Source organism: Brachyhypopomus gauderio, chromosome 17, assembly GCF_052324685.1.
Source record: "Brachyhypopomus gauderio isolate BG-103 chromosome 17, BGAUD_0.2, whole genome shotgun sequence".
NCBI classification, from domain to species: domain Eukaryota; kingdom Metazoa; phylum Chordata; class Actinopteri; order Gymnotiformes; family Hypopomidae; genus Brachyhypopomus; species Brachyhypopomus gauderio.
Genome location: NC_135227.1, coordinates 14,016,680 through 14,032,485, shown reverse-complemented (window position 1 = coordinate 14,032,485; position 15,806 = coordinate 14,016,680). Strand labels below are relative to the sequence as shown.

Sequence of the window (15,806 nt, the reverse complement as noted above, 5' to 3'; positions counted from 1 at the left end):
AAATTATTCTTTTGTATTCTATTGTGGATTCTATTGTAGATACTTCAAAATTGCAATTTGTCTAGGACAAACCTTAAACTGTCTAGAAAATAATTCTGTTTTCCCTAGATAATTTCACTAAAGGTATATTAATGATTGTCAATTATGTGGTAGAACAAGACTATACATTTACTCTGGCAGAGCAAGATTATACAAGTATACATTGATCCTTGGTCTCCTCCTTTTTCTCATGACCCAAATACTTGGGCCTTGTGGGAAATCCCTCTCATTTTCCACTGCTGACAGATTTCTCATCTGCAAACACTTTGCTTTGTGGGTAGTTATGCTATATTTGGATCAGGTATATGTGGCTCTGGCATTAGTGTGCTCTGCTCTGCATCCACTCACATCCATTTCTCATTTATTTCTAAAACTATAGAATGATTTCTAGAACTATATATATATATATATATATATATATATATATATATATATATATATATGAAATCATTCTATAGTTTTAGAAATAAATGAGAAATGGATGTGAGTGGAAGCCATTACAAAATTCTAAAATTCTAAAACATTTTCTATGAGATGCTTCATGCTTATCATGAAACTGTTGTAGATGATACTGTATATGAGATAGCACCTGACCATAGTCAAACACAAATGTCCATAGCAAGTGTAAAATGCAATACATGGTTTCATGATTTGAATGTGCCACCAAATGTTTTTTAATTGGGAGAATCTAATTTTTTTAATGATTTCTGATCAAGTGTCCAGTGTGTTTTACACTGTAATGGCTGCTCTAATTATTTGCTTTCGTGTCCTGCTTAATGATTTATATGGTCTTTATCCTGAGGACTGCAGGCTTTAACACTGGTGGCTGTAGGCCTCTTTAACTGGCCATGACATGTTCAGATACATCCAGTTCGTTAACAAAAACCTTAAGGGAATTTTTAGCTTTTGCATGTGCCAAAGCCAAAACAACAAGCCTAGAAATGTTCTCTCCTTTGTACTTTACTTAACACCTTGCAACATGTTGAAACCCTGCAACAAGAAAAATTATGTTCACACAGACACCATTCCAATATGGCCAGTCCTGTGCATTAAGCTGTGCATAGAAACCGTGTCATGGAGAATGATTAACAGATTTCAACTATCTCCACTTCTCACTCTCGAAGGTATGTGACCTCACCACTGATGGGTCAGTCCATTGGGTCACCCTTACTCACGTGGGCTAGTAGCTCATCACAGAACAGCCTAATGCTGCCATGATACATACTTACAATCTAATGCTGTTATCATACATACTGACAGCCTAATGCTTCTATCATACATACTAACAGCCTAATGCTGCTATCATACATACTTACAGCCTAATGCTGCCATGATACATACTTACAATCTAATGCTGCCATCATACATACTTACAGCCTAATGCTTCTATCATACATACTTACAGCCTAATGCTGCTATCATACACACTTACAGCCTAATGCTGCAATGATACACATTTACAGCCTAATGCTTCTATCATACATACTAACAGCCTAATGCTGCTATCATACATACTTACAGTCTAATGCTGCTATCATGCATCCTTCTTTAGGTTCATAAAATTGCAGCATGATTTTTATGACCTGTAGTTTCCAATCTTTGTGGTCAAAGTTGAAAATGAAAAAAAATGTTTTTGAGCTGGGTTGTTGTGCATAATTCTAATATAATGTAATATTCATTACAAGATCACCAAGTCTAGTTGCACTGACCGCTAGCTTTACATACATTTATTTTCAAAACAATCTACTTGTCAACACATTTTACCAAAAAACCTGAACAACAACAACAACAAAATCTTCAATGTTTACTTGCCTAATGATTTATTCACTAGGTGACCTTCCTCTCTTGCAACACAAATGCATATCTATTCAAAAGTAAATATAGCTGACTTGCATAAGCATCAGATAATCCTTCCTAAAAAGATATAAAAAATCTCAAACACGTAATCAGTTCTTCACTATTAAACCTGGTTGTTGTCTTTGCTGATAGTGGCTTATGGGAAATCATTTCCTTGAGTCAGTGAAATTGCCTGCATTTTATTTGTATGAGCCGTAGTCATAAACCCCACGTAAATACAGGGTACCTCAAAGTTATTGTTTCCGTCAAACAAAAGTAAGACAAATTACACTGTGTGCTAACACAAGCAGCCTGCAGAGTGTGACTATGTGTGCCTCAGACAGGAAGACAGTGCCCTTTCCCCCATAAACACATCCAATGAGGAAATGCGCTAGTGCCCGAGTATCAGCATATAAACCCATCATCCGGCCTGCTGCACGTATGCTTCTGCACCTGACCCTGTCTGGCACTTTCCATGGAATCTGCCACTGGGACACAAACAGGGTGCCCTACATTTAGACTTTCTGGGAATGTCGCTGCTCTCTTTTTGGAACGTGAACGGCGTAACCTTTCCTCCACTTTCCTTGCCCACTGGTACGGCCTATATCCTCACCGCGGCGCCCGCGTCCCCTGCATCTTTGATATTCCTCCAAGCATTCTTTCTCTGCTGGCACTAGTTCTCAGCTCTGGGCACCGTGCTTACGTGACTCAGAAAGAGGCTTGGCCTCACCACTGCTACCACTCCTCCACAGCACCATAGTGACGCTAGACCAGGAAGAGAAAGGTTGAGGTGAAGATCAGATTGGAACATTATTAAACATACAAATCACCGACAACCAGGTCCAACAAAGTGTTAACCACTTACCAGCAACTATTACATATATAAATCTATGTATAAAAAATAGATGCATCTAAGAAAAGTCAATACAAATGTTAATTACTTATAAAATAGACTATTAAGTTGTTGCGCTGAACGTGCTGAAGTGCTGAATGTCGCATCTGCTTTGTGTGTAAATACTGGTTAGCTTGTCCTGATTTCATTTCAGATAATTGCTTGTGTTTAAAACATACAGAAGAGGTATTTCTTCAAAACACTCAATCAGATTGAGGTTCAGAATCAATCAGATTTCTGGAATTGAGACATTCATACAAAACAAACAAATGAATAAGTAAACTTTTAGTTTGTAGAGTACTAGCAACCAATAAGTAATGTGTTAAGTAGGCCTGAAAGACAAATGTCAATGATTTGAGGGCTCCTCTTCTAAATTCCATTGATTTTTCTTTGTACCACACTAGTCTTTGACTCTGTAGGAGAAATGTTCAATGGTTGGTCTGTTTCATTAAACATTAACATGCTAAAACATATATCGTGTTCTTTACCAAAACATAAAACTTGGGCCTTATTTCTGACGTCATATTTATTTCCATACTTTTAAATTGCATAGGCTATATCATTATATACTCATATAAGCAATATGCAACATGGATGACAACATTCAACCTTAACACGTTAAGTATGTATGATTTTGCCTAATGTTATGTTCCTCAAATAAGTGTCGATGTATTGAAGAAATATCTATTAATTTCATATTGCTAATTGATTTACGTTGTCCTTTCTTTCTTATTAGATAATCTATTGAGCGCTTTAGTATCTGCTCAATGTTTTATTTTTTCTTTCGTGAGTAGCTGTAATTTTAGTCACAACGTGGAAAAGGAGGGGTGGGTATGTGCATGTGTGCGCAGTGCTTTCCCGTCCCAGCTGACCAGACAGACCACAGTTATTCTTCACTACTACCTCGCTCTCAAGGCTGCGACCTTTCGCCCAGTTTCACGCCGCGCGGTTCACCGGGTTTACTCCGACACTGTTGACTCCCTCCACCCGCCCACCGCCAGCCACGCACCCTATTTCCTCCAATCGTGCCGCTGTCATGCACTGATCACGCGTCGCCTCCCGCGCGATTGGTCAAGGTCTCACGCACATTTATTTTTCATTGGTAGCGTGTTGCCAGCCGCCAGTGCGCTGTGAATTTTGTTTTCTTTTTTCCCGGACTTGTTTTACTCAGCTGAGGACCTCTCTGGTAATAGCGAATTGAATTCCGCTCTCCGTCGTCACTGAGCGGGCGTAGTAGCACCGACGTCTTTGTTCTGTTACCCCTGCATATCTCACCAGGGTTTTTGATACATTTCTGACTAATGTCTTCGCGACAGTTTCGGAACATGGGAGATTTACCTGTGGTAAGAACATATATATTGACTATACCTATATATTTTATAATATTTATACTTCTGTCTTCATATATTCTTCTCTTGGTGGGTAATGTGATTGTTCACTGTTATAAACAGACCAAGTGATGTTTGTCATCAAATTTTATTTAATTTTTTATCATTCTTCAGGTTTCAAACTTAAATATGTGCTGCTTTGAAATAAAATTTTTGTCACAACGTGTCATGTTATTTTCCTGTGGCTTTCATTGTTCGTGTCATTCCAGATGTATTTGTGTGTGTGATTTCTAACCTATGTAGTTAACGTTAGTTATCAAATTGTAAAAGTAAACGTCGAACTGATGTAAGTTATCATTAGCCACAGCCGACGCCTAAAATGGCAATAATTATGGAAAGGGGGTGGCTTCGCTGTCCAACTAACCTTAGCTACATGACATGTCTTGTAAACAACTCTTCAGGTCTGAGCTCACTAGCTGGCTCCGTTGTGAGTAGTGAGACATCTCGGGAGGGGCTTGGTTGTGTGTCATAACTGGTTCTGGCGTCGGGAGTAATTGGCTTCCTGAGTCAAAAAGCGCACACGCATTTTTGTTTGTTTGTTTGTTTGTTCGTGAGTGCTTCACGGGCAAACACGTTGTTGCGCCTTTTTTTTCTCCAGGTGACGAGCGACTCGAGGAAGGGCGTGTATCGTCAAAACTGTTTTTCTGTTACAAGATACTTACAAAATACTAGTTTTTTAAAAAAGAGGCATGCTTCTTTCTCTCACCCCAGAGGCTTGTATTGACATCTGAAATGAAATTTCCCAGAAAAACACACAGCTCATGCTGAGTACTCTTGTGTTTCTCAGGGAGTTCTGATGGAGGTCCAAGAGGGATATCTGGAAAGGAAGAGGCACGACAGTGAGCTGTCCTCATGCAGCATGCCGGAGTACAATGACCTGGAGGCAGCCGAAACCCTTGTCTGCATGAGCTCCTGGTGTCAGGTGTCCCCAAGACCCAACACCTTCAAGTCTCGTCCTCTCACCCCAGCTTCTGACTCCTGTGACTCTCTCCTGCAACCTGAACCTTCAGAGACCCCCAGGGATTTTGTCTCACTCTCCTCACTGGTAAGAGAGTTCAGTAGACACAATTTTAGGAAATGTCATGTTAATGTGTGGAGTAAAGCAGGCTTCTTCTCAGGGACAGGTTTGTTTGCTGAACTCTTTGGGATCATTTTATGGTAACCCAGACAGGTGGCAGTCTATAGATAAGCTCTGTGTGCTTGTTGAACTTCAGCCTGGGTTAGCAAGCTCACTTGCACAGCAGTGACACCCCTAAGCAAATTATGTTAATTACAGCACAGCTCTAAGAATGATTTTTTTACTTGGGTGGTTCGCATTGTAATGTGTAGTGTTTCATATATTTGTGAAAAAATGGACTATAGTAAAGTTGTTTTAAGTTCAAATTTAATAATGTGTGCTTATGTCTGTTTTAACACATTGCATCTTCTCCCTTACATAGTGTATGACACCACCTCACAGCCCCAGTTTTGCTGAAACCTCCACTACCCTACCAGTGCCAAACTCATCTCTGCTGATTCGACCCTGCCCCAACACCTTCACTAAGACAGGCCCTCAGACCTCAGCTACCGCAAAGTCATCCTCCATACCTTGCAGAGCCATGGCAACCAGTGTCATCCGCCACACGGCCGACAGCTCCCTGTACAAGAACATTCCACAGGCTGCTACCACCCAGTGTCCACCGGCCCCCACACAGATGCAGCAACCACAACAGCCTCCACAACCTGAGGTTCCTTCACCGTCTGCCTTGCCCTGCCAGCCCAAGACAGAGTGTGTAGCACTGGGTGGCAGCACGTGTTTAGATGGTGGCCACTCTAAGGGGAAGTTCCCTTCCAAGTCAGGACCTCCTTCACCGCCTTCCACCTCCAGTCCACCAATCATATGCCAGATGTTCCCAGTGGCTCAGCCAGGAGTAATCTCTGCGGCGTTCATCCAGAGTCCAGCTCCCAGCTCCGGCGCTGGGGTCAAGTCCATCTTGCCGCAGCCTCTCTTCATGGGTCCTCCGGTGCCCCAGGGTACAGTCATGCTGGTGATGCCCCAGACAACCGTGTCTCAGACATCACAGTGTCCCCAGCAGACAGTTGTTACCTTCAGCAACACCAAATTGCTGCCACTGGCTCCTGCGCCTGTCTACTTGCCTTCAGGGCAGAGCGGTGCCACGCAAATGGACTTCTCCCGCAGACGCAACTATGTGTGCCACTTCTCCGGCTGCAGGAAGACCTACTTCAAGAGCTCTCACCTCAAAGCACACCTCAGAACTCACACAGGTAGGGGAGCTTATTGGATCTGATGCTTACAACTATAAGAATACAGTGTCAAGGTGGAATATCATGAGATGAAATATCAATTATGCGTGTGTAATGTGTGTGTAACCAGTTGCGTCTCTGTTTCTGCAGGTGAGAAGCCCTTCAGCTGTAACTGGGAAGGCTGTGACAAAAAGTTTGCACGTTCTGATGAGCTCTCGCGCCACAGGAGAACACACACCGGCGAGAAGAAGTTTGTGTGTCCTGTCTGTGAGAGGCGGTTCATGCGTAGTGACCACCTCACAAAGCACGCGCGTCGCCACATGACTACCAAGAAGATTCCCTCCTGGCAGACGGAGGTACGGAACCTCAACAAGATAACCACCAAGGCTCTGCCTGCTGGCTCCACTCTACCAATCAGCATGCTGTTACCGGTGTCAAAATGAATCCGATTGGAGCGGACTTTGTACTTAGATTATACAGGGACTTGTAATTGGAGGACACAGCTGCTAATTATCTCATGGACAAATGTGAACATGCACTGGACTCTTTCTTCTCTTTTACTGCTTGTTTTGTATACTCTACAATGAATGCAAGTTTTTGTTTACTCTCTTTTCATAATGATTCGTGCACTCTGTTTTGCCAAAGTGTTTGTGCTATGTCTGTCTTGTTTTGGTTTTTTTTCCATTTGTGTTTTGTATATATTTACATGTATATTCTGTTTGAAATTGATGGCTTATCCTTTACTGCCTAAGTATAAGAAAGTAACGATTAAATATCTACTTCTGGATAATTATCTACACTGTAATAATCACATGTTCTTTTCTCTTTTATTTAATACTTATTTTTAGTAAACAGTGAAGAATGAATATTCTATTGTTTTTTTATTCTTCAATGCTAACTGTTGTGCAGCCAAAGTAACCACACACAAAACATGGCATATTTATGAAAATTGAGAATTACTGTTCATGTTTAAAACGAGGCAGTATGTTGTTTAAAAAAACAAGTTGTTGAAGGTGGTGATGAGGTGCTGAGCAGTCACTGTGGCTTCCACCCCTCCACGTTGTCCAGTAGTTTCCTGTCCAGTTTTGCTGACATTGCTCTGGGTCACTTCCCGTGTGCTTTGAGAGGAGCTCTTTTGTCTTGTATTCAGCACTAGTCTAGATCTGACAACCAGTTGACCACAGCTGGTAGTGCTGGATATTTATACTGGATATGTGTTACACAAAATATATCACTTGCTATATAGGTACATTATTTCATAGTGGCTGTTACACGATACAAATGATAAAACAGCATTATATAGTATAAGTCAGGTTATATATAGACTATGGCAAGAGAAAAAATCGGTGATCCTCTGTGAGCCTCGTGCAGCTGTTGAAATAAGATGACGAACTTCTCACAGGCTAGCGAAAACTCAAAAGACATTACACGCCCAACAACTACGTATTCACAGTCCAATCACTTTACGAGAGCGTCAGCGTTACTGGGAGGTGCGACCAATCATTTTCCCGAACTGGCCCGGCCCCATTGCCATACTGGCGGAGTTTACGTGCGAGGAGGGCGCCGCGCTTTACGCCAACCAAGTTACGTTTTGGATTACAACAGCGACCCGCAGTGGACAACGTGTTTTTTTCTTTTTTACACACACTGTTATATTGTTAAAGCCCCTCAGTTATGGAACAGTCATGCAGCTCCAATTTAAGATTCAGACACAGTTCCAATCTTTAAATCTAGACTTAGGACTCACATATTTCAGAATCAGAATCAGAAATACTTTATTGCACTTATTACAGTAGCAACCTATATAGGTATAAGCATTCCAAAGAAGTAATTACAGCAAGAAAGAAATTTGCAATATGCACATCTAAAAATATAAGGACTTATAATACAATAAAGAATAAATAAAATAAAATATAATATAAAATAAAATATAGAATATAAATATAGAATATAAAATAAAATAAGCTAACTGTGTCTGAAAATAAGTATAGATATACTATATTCCGCATTAAGTGTTTAGAAGTATGAAAGTCATTGCACAATTGTGTTGTTTCACACACAGTTAAATTATAAAATTTTGTTTTATTATTACTGTACATGTGGGCGGTGTCATGTGATAATAGAGGAGTTGTAAAGTCTGATAGCCACTGAAAGACCTCCTGTGGCGTTCTGTAGTGCATTTAGGCACAATGAGTCTAACACTGAATGTGCTCCTGTGTCTCATCACTGTGTGATGAAGAGGGTGGAAACTGTTGTCCATGATGGTGCACAGCTTGGACAGTGTCCTCCTCTCAGACACTGCCGTCAGCGAGTCCAGCTCCACACCCACATCACTGGCTCTTCGGATCAATTTATTGAGTCTGTTGGCATCTGCCACCCTCAGCCTGCTGCCCCAGCATGCCACCATGTATAGGATGGTACTTTATTCGAGCCTTCAGTTAATATACTACATATAAAGGTGTGGAGCTTGCGGGTCCCCAGTCATTGAGTCTTCTGGTAATCTGAGATGTTGATGCTGTCATCCAGCCATGTCATGCATTCACTCTAGTTATGACAATGATTTGGATGGAAAGCAATGGCTCAGTGAGCCCTCATGACTGTGGTCACCTCCAAGCCTCTCCCTTTAGTTATGCTGCTATAGATAAGTCTGCTGGAGTCGATACATTATGGATAATTATGGATACATTATTCCTTGCTGCAGAAGCAGAAGCTGCGTCAGAAGTGCACAAAACTGTTTTTTTTTAAAGGCCAGTAAAGTTCTGAGAAGAATGATTTTGTTTTTTTGTTGGATTTCAGAGTTGTGTTGTTATTGTCAGGAAATCTGAACTGCAAAGTAAATATTTTATTAAAGTTGATGATATTCTGTAGCCAATGAGAAGTGGCTGCAATAAATGATTTTGAAAATTGTATATTTTGTGTCATTTATCTAATTATGTATTTGTAGGAAACTGAATTGTGTAAGCTCTTTTCTGCTACTTAAAGAAAAAAATGACAAATTTTGTCATAAATTTCAGATTCAAACTAATTTTCTCTATCATAATTTCATAATTATTAATTTCACCCACATTTAGCCATGTAGTGCTCAAAGATGCTCCTCCACACTGATGCCATCTCATATTATATTTGAACATATATAAGAGGTATTGCACTTTAAGAATTTATGAAAACTACAGCTGTAACGGGGAGAGTTGACAAATAAAGAGATAAACTCATAAATTTGACTTTCAATATCAGAATTGTGATCATAATTAAAACTTATCAAAGTTATTTTCTTACAACTTTTTACCATAATTATGATTGAATATCAAAAACATGACATACATGTGTTATTTAGTTTTAGCCAGGTGAAAGAAAAGGGCTTTATGCAGGGTTTTGTTAAAATTTTACCTAAATTGAAAAATTCCCAGACTGCTTATAAATTTATCTCTTAGGATAATACGAAGTTTTACATATCACAACATCGGCAATATTCTAACCTTTAATTTTAGGAATATTTGATCAAAATCGGATAAGAAATAAGGGCGCTAGGACTGTTTTTGTGACAGATGGATGCACATCCCACATAGGAACTACACTGCTTTGCTGACATGACTCAATGCATAGTAATGGCTCCGAGGGCGACACGCATCGCTAGCTATAGCGGCAACAGGCGATGTCCAATCCAGTAATATAGATCAATGCTCGTAACCTACGATAGCTAATTGCTAGCTAATTAGCCTAGGATAGCTAATCGCTAGCTAGCTAACTAGCATGAAGGCACATCAATGTCAAAAACTCGAGCGGCCAAAAACGCGAGGTTAAATATACAAAGCTGCACGTTTTAACATAACATTTATGTTCATAAACATGCGCTCAAACTGTCTTTTTTCCTCCTTTAATGTTTTTTTATTTCCTTCTTTCTGGAAGCTGGAACGAGTACGTGCTGTATTCACTCGTTCACAGAAGTGATAAGACTGTTTACCGTAGGTGATATAAACCAGGGATTTATCCATCTCTCTCTCCTGTCCGCTCCTCTGCGCCCACCATGGTAGTTGTAGAAAGTGGCGGTTTGTTAATTAGGGCGATTAATTAACAAACCGCCCATGGACTCAAACATGATCAAATACTTCGGTCGTTGTACGTCGATGTTTTTGAAGTGGTCTTCCGATGCTGCTATCAGTATTGTGCTCCGCTAGCTCCCATACGCTAACTGTCCCAACAGTCAAACCGAGGACTGTGACAAATGTCATTTTTAAAAGATTTGCCAATCCTTTCTCACATTTCAAAAAGAGCTCACTTTTTAGCATCTGTGAAGTTGATGGATAATAAACAGGCAATAGAACTGTATCATACTATTAATGAACTAAAACTTTCAGATGATCCCTAGTCCACAAGTGATATCTCTTGTGGGGTTTTTTGTTTGTTTATTTATATTAAAAATATTTGTTTATATTCTATATTTTAATATATTGTAATAACCTGTTATGGTATACGTTCAAACTGGTAAAAGTACTTTATCTTGATGCCATTTTTGTTGTAATGGATTTTTTTTTTACTTCAAAAAAAAAAATTAATATAATAATATATAAAATATATATATATTCCCATAATTCCACATGACGTCATAATGCCTGCTCTGTCGTCATAACGACGGCACAACAAATGAGGGTATATATATAATTGCATGTACAGTATAATTCCATATCAGTCTGTGTAAAGACAATGAAGTGGGAAGATATCAAAAGGAGTTGTCTCTGGTGCTGGTGCTGTGGCACCCAAGAAGATTCGGATGACACAGACACAGAGGAGATATACGGAGGAACAGAACCAGAACAGGAGACCGACAACACCCATGGCTTGAGTGAGTAAATGAGTACAATAGTGACAACTTATTTTGGGGCATTATTTTGTTCTTTTAACACAGCTGAATTTGGTGTTTATTGGTAAAACCAATAAGCGAAACATAGAAAAAGAATCTGATAATTTGACAGGTTCATTTTTATGAAGTCAGTGGTGTTGCTATGGCAACATGCCAACAAACCCAGGTCCACAAATAGTGATGGTCTCAATATAATTAAAATAATAACGATTCAATTACATTTGTGTCTTTCTGCTTGGCTTTGTATATTTATTGATTAAAAAAAGTCTTTGAAGGGATTTTTTATGGGTTGTGTATACCGTATTTTCTGGACTATTGAGCGCACCTCAATATAAGCCGCACCTACCAAGTTTTTTTTAATGGAAAATGTATAAGCCGCACCAGGCTATATGTCGCATATATCTACTGCTTATCTAATGCTTATATTAACACAGTTCAGCTACAAAACATTGACCTGTTATTACATTGTAATATGTAATTAGGACTTGTTGAAAAATCATTTTTGCAGTAGCGCCTTTGAATAACAGTGTTCAGGATGAGGCCTGTAAGGAGCTGCTTCACATTCTCTTGGACGAGACTGAGGACTCCTATGACCCATCTCTAGGTGACCAAGACACATTCATACAGAATATCAATTTGATAACATATTTCATAATTTGCTGACATCAACGTGTTCAATAGCTATTCATATCAGACAAGCGCACATTAACACAATTCAGATGAAAAATATTCACCTGTTACTTTCATGTAATATTTAATTATGGCTTCTTGAAAAAATCATTTTTGCAGTAGCACCTTTGAATAACAGCATTCTGGATGAGGACTGGGAGGAGGACCTCCCTGTTGTCCTTGATCAGATTGAGGACTCTTTAAATACAAGTGCTCTGGATGAGGCCTGTAAGGAGCTGCTCCACGTTCTCCTGGACGAGACTCACGACTCCTACAACCCATCTCTAGGTGACCAAGACACATTCATACAGAATATCAATTTGATAACATATTTCATAATTTGCTGACATCAACGTGTTCAATAGCTATTCATATCAGACAAGCGCACATTAACACAATTCAGATGAAAAACATTCACCTGTTACTTTCATGCAATATTTAATTATGGCTTCTTGAAAAAATCATTTTTGCAGTAGCACCTTTGAATAACAGCATTCTGGATGAGGACTGGGAGGAGGACCTCCCCGTTGTCCTTGATCAGATTGAGGTCTCCTACAACCCATCTCTAGGTGAATCTCAAGTTGATAACATATTGTAATTTGCTGATATCAACATGTTCAATAGTTATTTTCATAATAATGGGGGGGGGGGGTGTTCACACTGTTCCGCAGACATTTTAAACATCCGGGGCTTATGCAAAACGAACAGGCATTAAAACGATTCAGAACTTAAAAAGGTTAATTTCTTCCAATTGCTTGCGCCCCACCTGCAATACCCATGCACCCCACTAGTGGGGCTTCTCACTTTGAGAAACGCTGATCTAGGAGCAGCAAAGGAAAAAGCTCTATCCCCTCTGAGCTTACGCTTTGCGTTACTTCTGGCGTCTCCTGCCACAGGGCACATGGTGTCACATGCATCCCTGTAGGGAAGAGCAGGGCAAAAAAAAAACTATATGCACTTGAACTTACAACTATTAATATATTTTGATTTAAGCTTCACTTCAAATGTTTCTTCTTGGAGATGGAAGTGTGAGGGTGAGTGAGAGATTACGTGCATGGGTTGGGTTAGAATATGTGTATGTCTTTGTGTTTCTGATTGTCAAAATGTCCTCGGACTGTGGCATGAATGTTCATCACAAGTGCCAAACTAAAATGGCTAATCTGTGTGGCATCAGCCAGAAACTACTGGCTGAGGCACTCACCCAAGTCAGCCAGGTGAGTCTGGATGTGTAAAAATGTACTGTATATCTCTGTAGACGTGTCTCCATATGGTGGTCTGTGTGAGGGTTTGAGTCCTCGCCCCCCATCCCGGATCAGCCACCAGACACTCATCACTGAGGAGCACTTCACCTTCCACAGTGTACTGGGCAAGGGAGCCTTTGGCAAGGTAGAGTCTTCCCCCGCTGCTCCCGCGTCCTCCACACACGCACTGATTCTGTGTCTTATCATTTTTACATGTCTGTCCTTTTGCCCTTCTATTGTTAAATACTATCTCCACAAGAATAGACCAAACAAACACTATTCCATCAAATCTTCATATTTCATGGATGTGTGTGTGTGTTTTTTTTTTTCTTTCACTCTGGTCTGTTTGTCTATTTCTCTCCCTTGGTCCCTGCTCAGGTTTTTCTGGCAGAACTTAAGGGCAGTGAGGATTGGTTTGCCTTGAAAGCCTTGAGGAAAGACGTGGTGCTGATGGATGAGGATGTAGAGTCCACCATGGTGGAGAAGCGGGTGCTTGCTCTGGCCTGGGACTGTCCCTTCCTAACCCACCTTTACTCCACCTTTCAGACCAAGGTAGTAAAGAACAAATGAAAGGTTATATTATATAGTTCCTCCACCTCTCAGTCAATAGTAATGGGATGTCCAGCAGGACACCTTTGTATAGGCAGTAATTAACCACACCAGGCATTGTCACAACTGTTTACTGTAACTTATACTTCATGGAATCACTGTGGTATTTAAATGATTGTTGAGTCAGTAATTCTGCTTGTACTCATACCAAAGTGTTTATGGCATTGTCTGCATGTTAGGAGTACTTGTACTTTGTAATGGAGTACTTGAACGGAGGTGATCTGAACTTCCACATAGAGGAGGAAGGATGCTTTGACCTCTACAGAGCCACGTGAGGCAACACATATACACACACACACACACACACACACACACACACACACACACACACACACACAATGATGTTTTTTGTATGCCTTATATAAATAAATATAAACGTAGGTGTGTGTAATTATAGTCTGGTCTGATGGCTCCTGGTTTGTTTCTTCCTTCCAGATTCTATGCAGCCGAAATTCTGTGTGGACTGCAATTCCTTCATGGAAAAGGCGTCATCCACAGGTTACACAAACAAACAAAGCTTAATTGACATTCTGTACTTTCACCTTTACTGTTCTTGTCTACTAAACCACATTTTTGCCACATTTTTGTAATTCTCCCCTGCATTAGGGATCTCAAGTTGGAAAACGTGATGCTAGATGGAGAGGGTCACGTAAAGATAGCTGATTTTGGCCTGTGTAAAGAGAATGTTTTTGGAGGCAATCTTGCCACATCATTCTGTGGGACACCATACTACATGGCCCCTGAGGTATGAGATGGCATCAAATTAATTTGACATTGAATGTTCTCACCTGTAGCAATGTCAATGTAATTCAGTATGCCCTGAATGTGAATGTGTGTGCGTGCAGATCATTCTGGGTCAGCAGTATTCTTTTTCTGTGGATTGGTGGTCATTTGGTGTGCTCCTGTATGTGATGCTGATTGGTCAGCTTCCATTCAATGGAGATGAGGTAGATGATCTTTATGAGTCCATCCTTACGGACACACCTGACTTCCCTGACTGGATCACTGTGGATACCAGAGACCTGCTAGAGCGAGTAAGCATGCACAAAACCACACCTGATGACACATTAATAATAGTAATAATACTTCACAACCAAGACATGAATAGAGTTCTGCTATTATGCACTTAGAAAGGAGAGACACTGAGATATTTCTATTATGAATAATATTCTTGCTTTTGGTTTTCTTCCATGAACAAAGCTATTTGAGCGAGACCCTTCTTATAGACTGGGTGTTGTGGGCAATATCAGAGGTCATTCATTCTTCGAGACCGTTAACTGGGCTGATCTGGAAAGGAGACAAATCAAACCCCCTTACGTGCCAAAAGTGGTATGAGCTTTCTTTCCATTTCTTACAGTCATCTCTCATTCCTGTTTTTTTTTAACTTTTCATACTCATAGAGCAAATTGCAAAAATACAGATATTGAAATGCAGCCTCTGTTCATCATATGATTTGCTTCCATTCCCCTCCAACCACAGAAATCATCCAATGACTCTGGCAACTGTGAACAGGAATTTTTAAATGACCGCCTGTCCATGTGCGAGAAAGGTTTTATTGGCTTACCGGACCAGAGTGCTTTTGCGGGGTTTTCATTCATCAACCAGCGCATGGAGAATCTCCTGCAGTGATGGACAACCTGCTGATTGTTGTGTAAATGAATGAATAAACTATACAGCCAGTGTTTTTATGTGTCACTGACTCTCCCTTCTCAAAATAAAACCTGTATTTTGGGCATAGATTTTAGATTACACCCAAGATCAGGGGTGATTCACAGAGGTGTCAAATGGCCATAACTGCTCCTCCAGGTTATGTATTCCATTTTAGGCAATATTTGATACACTCTTGCCAAATCCATGTAGATTTTTTGTTCCAGTAACCATTCATTATTGTAATTCAAAAACATTAGATAATCCCTCATTGATTGTGTCCATGAACACCACTGATAACACCTTTAGAGTATGTGGAACGGCAGAGTAAGGGTTAATAACCCAGTTTGTAAAAGAGGTTACTGAAAGTATAGATAAGATAT

The 15,806-nt window shown here is 40.2% G+C and overlaps 3 protein-coding genes across 3 annotated transcripts; all 3 read left to right on the top strand.

The window, feature by feature from the left end:
* The first annotated feature begins 3,910 nt into the window (after window positions 1–3,910).
* klf11b (Kruppel like factor 11b) lies at window positions 3,911–7,265 on the top strand. The gene is made up of 4 exons (XM_076978489.1): window positions 3,911–4,110; window positions 4,943–5,200; window positions 5,595–6,420; window positions 6,550–7,265. The coding sequence occupies exons 1-4, from the start codon at window positions 4,069–4,071 to the stop codon at window positions 6,840–6,842; spliced, it is 1,419 nt and encodes a 472-aa protein (XP_076834604.1). The 5' UTR covers window positions 3,911–4,068; the 3' UTR covers window positions 6,843–7,265.
* Window positions 7,266–11,005: 3,740 nt separating this feature from the next.
* Window positions 11,006–13,591, top strand: LOC143480275 (uncharacterized). Its single transcript, XM_076977863.1, has 5 exons — window positions 11,006–11,239; window positions 11,766–11,861; window positions 12,047–12,214; window positions 12,400–12,495; window positions 13,182–13,591. The coding sequence occupies exons 1-5, from the start codon at window positions 11,101–11,103 to the stop codon at window positions 13,589–13,591; spliced, it is 909 nt and encodes a 302-aa protein (XP_076833978.1). The 5' UTR covers window positions 11,006–11,100.
* LOC143480914 (protein kinase C delta type-like) lies at window positions 13,530–15,460 on the top strand. Its single transcript, XM_076978785.1, has 7 exons — window positions 13,530–13,719; window positions 13,956–14,047; window positions 14,212–14,274; window positions 14,383–14,521; window positions 14,622–14,810; window positions 14,977–15,105; window positions 15,256–15,460. The coding sequence occupies exons 1-7, from the start codon at window positions 13,618–13,620 to the stop codon at window positions 15,403–15,405; spliced, it is 864 nt and encodes a 287-aa protein (XP_076834900.1). The 5' UTR covers window positions 13,530–13,617; the 3' UTR covers window positions 15,406–15,460.
* The last annotated feature ends 346 nt before the right edge of the window (window positions 15,461–15,806 follow it).

Coding starts and splice junctions, on each gene's coding strand:
- klf11b (XM_076978489.1), top strand. CDS start 4,069: ATGTCTTCGCGACAGTTTCGGAACATGGGAGATTTACCTGTG. Junction 4,111..4,942: donor ACATGGGAGATTTACCTGTG/GTAAGAACATAT, acceptor TGTGTTTCTCAG/GGAGTTCTGATGGAGGTCCA. Junction 6,421..6,549: donor ACACCTCAGAACTCACACAG/GTAGGGGAGCTT, acceptor CTGTTTCTGCAG/GTGAGAAGCCCTTCAGCTGT.
- LOC143480275 (XM_076977863.1), top strand. CDS start 11,101: ATGAAGTGGGAAGATATCAAAAGGAGTTGTCTCTGGTGCTGGTGCTGT. Junction 11,240..11,765: donor CGACAACACCCATGGCTTGA/GTGAGTAAATGA, acceptor TCATTTTTGCAG/TAGCGCCTTTGAATAACAGT. Junction 12,496..13,181: donor CTCCTACAACCCATCTCTAG/GTGAATCTCAAG, acceptor ATATCTCTGTAG/ACGTGTCTCCATATGGTGGT.
- LOC143480914 (XM_076978785.1), top strand. CDS start 13,618: ATGGATGAGGATGTAGAGTCCACCATGGTGGAGAAGCGGGTGCTTGCT. Junction 14,275..14,382: donor GGAAAAGGCGTCATCCACAG/GTTACACAAACA, acceptor CCCCTGCATTAG/GGATCTCAAGTTGGAAAACG. Junction 15,106..15,255: donor CCCCTTACGTGCCAAAAGTG/GTATGAGCTTTC, acceptor CTCCAACCACAG/AAATCATCCAATGACTCTGG.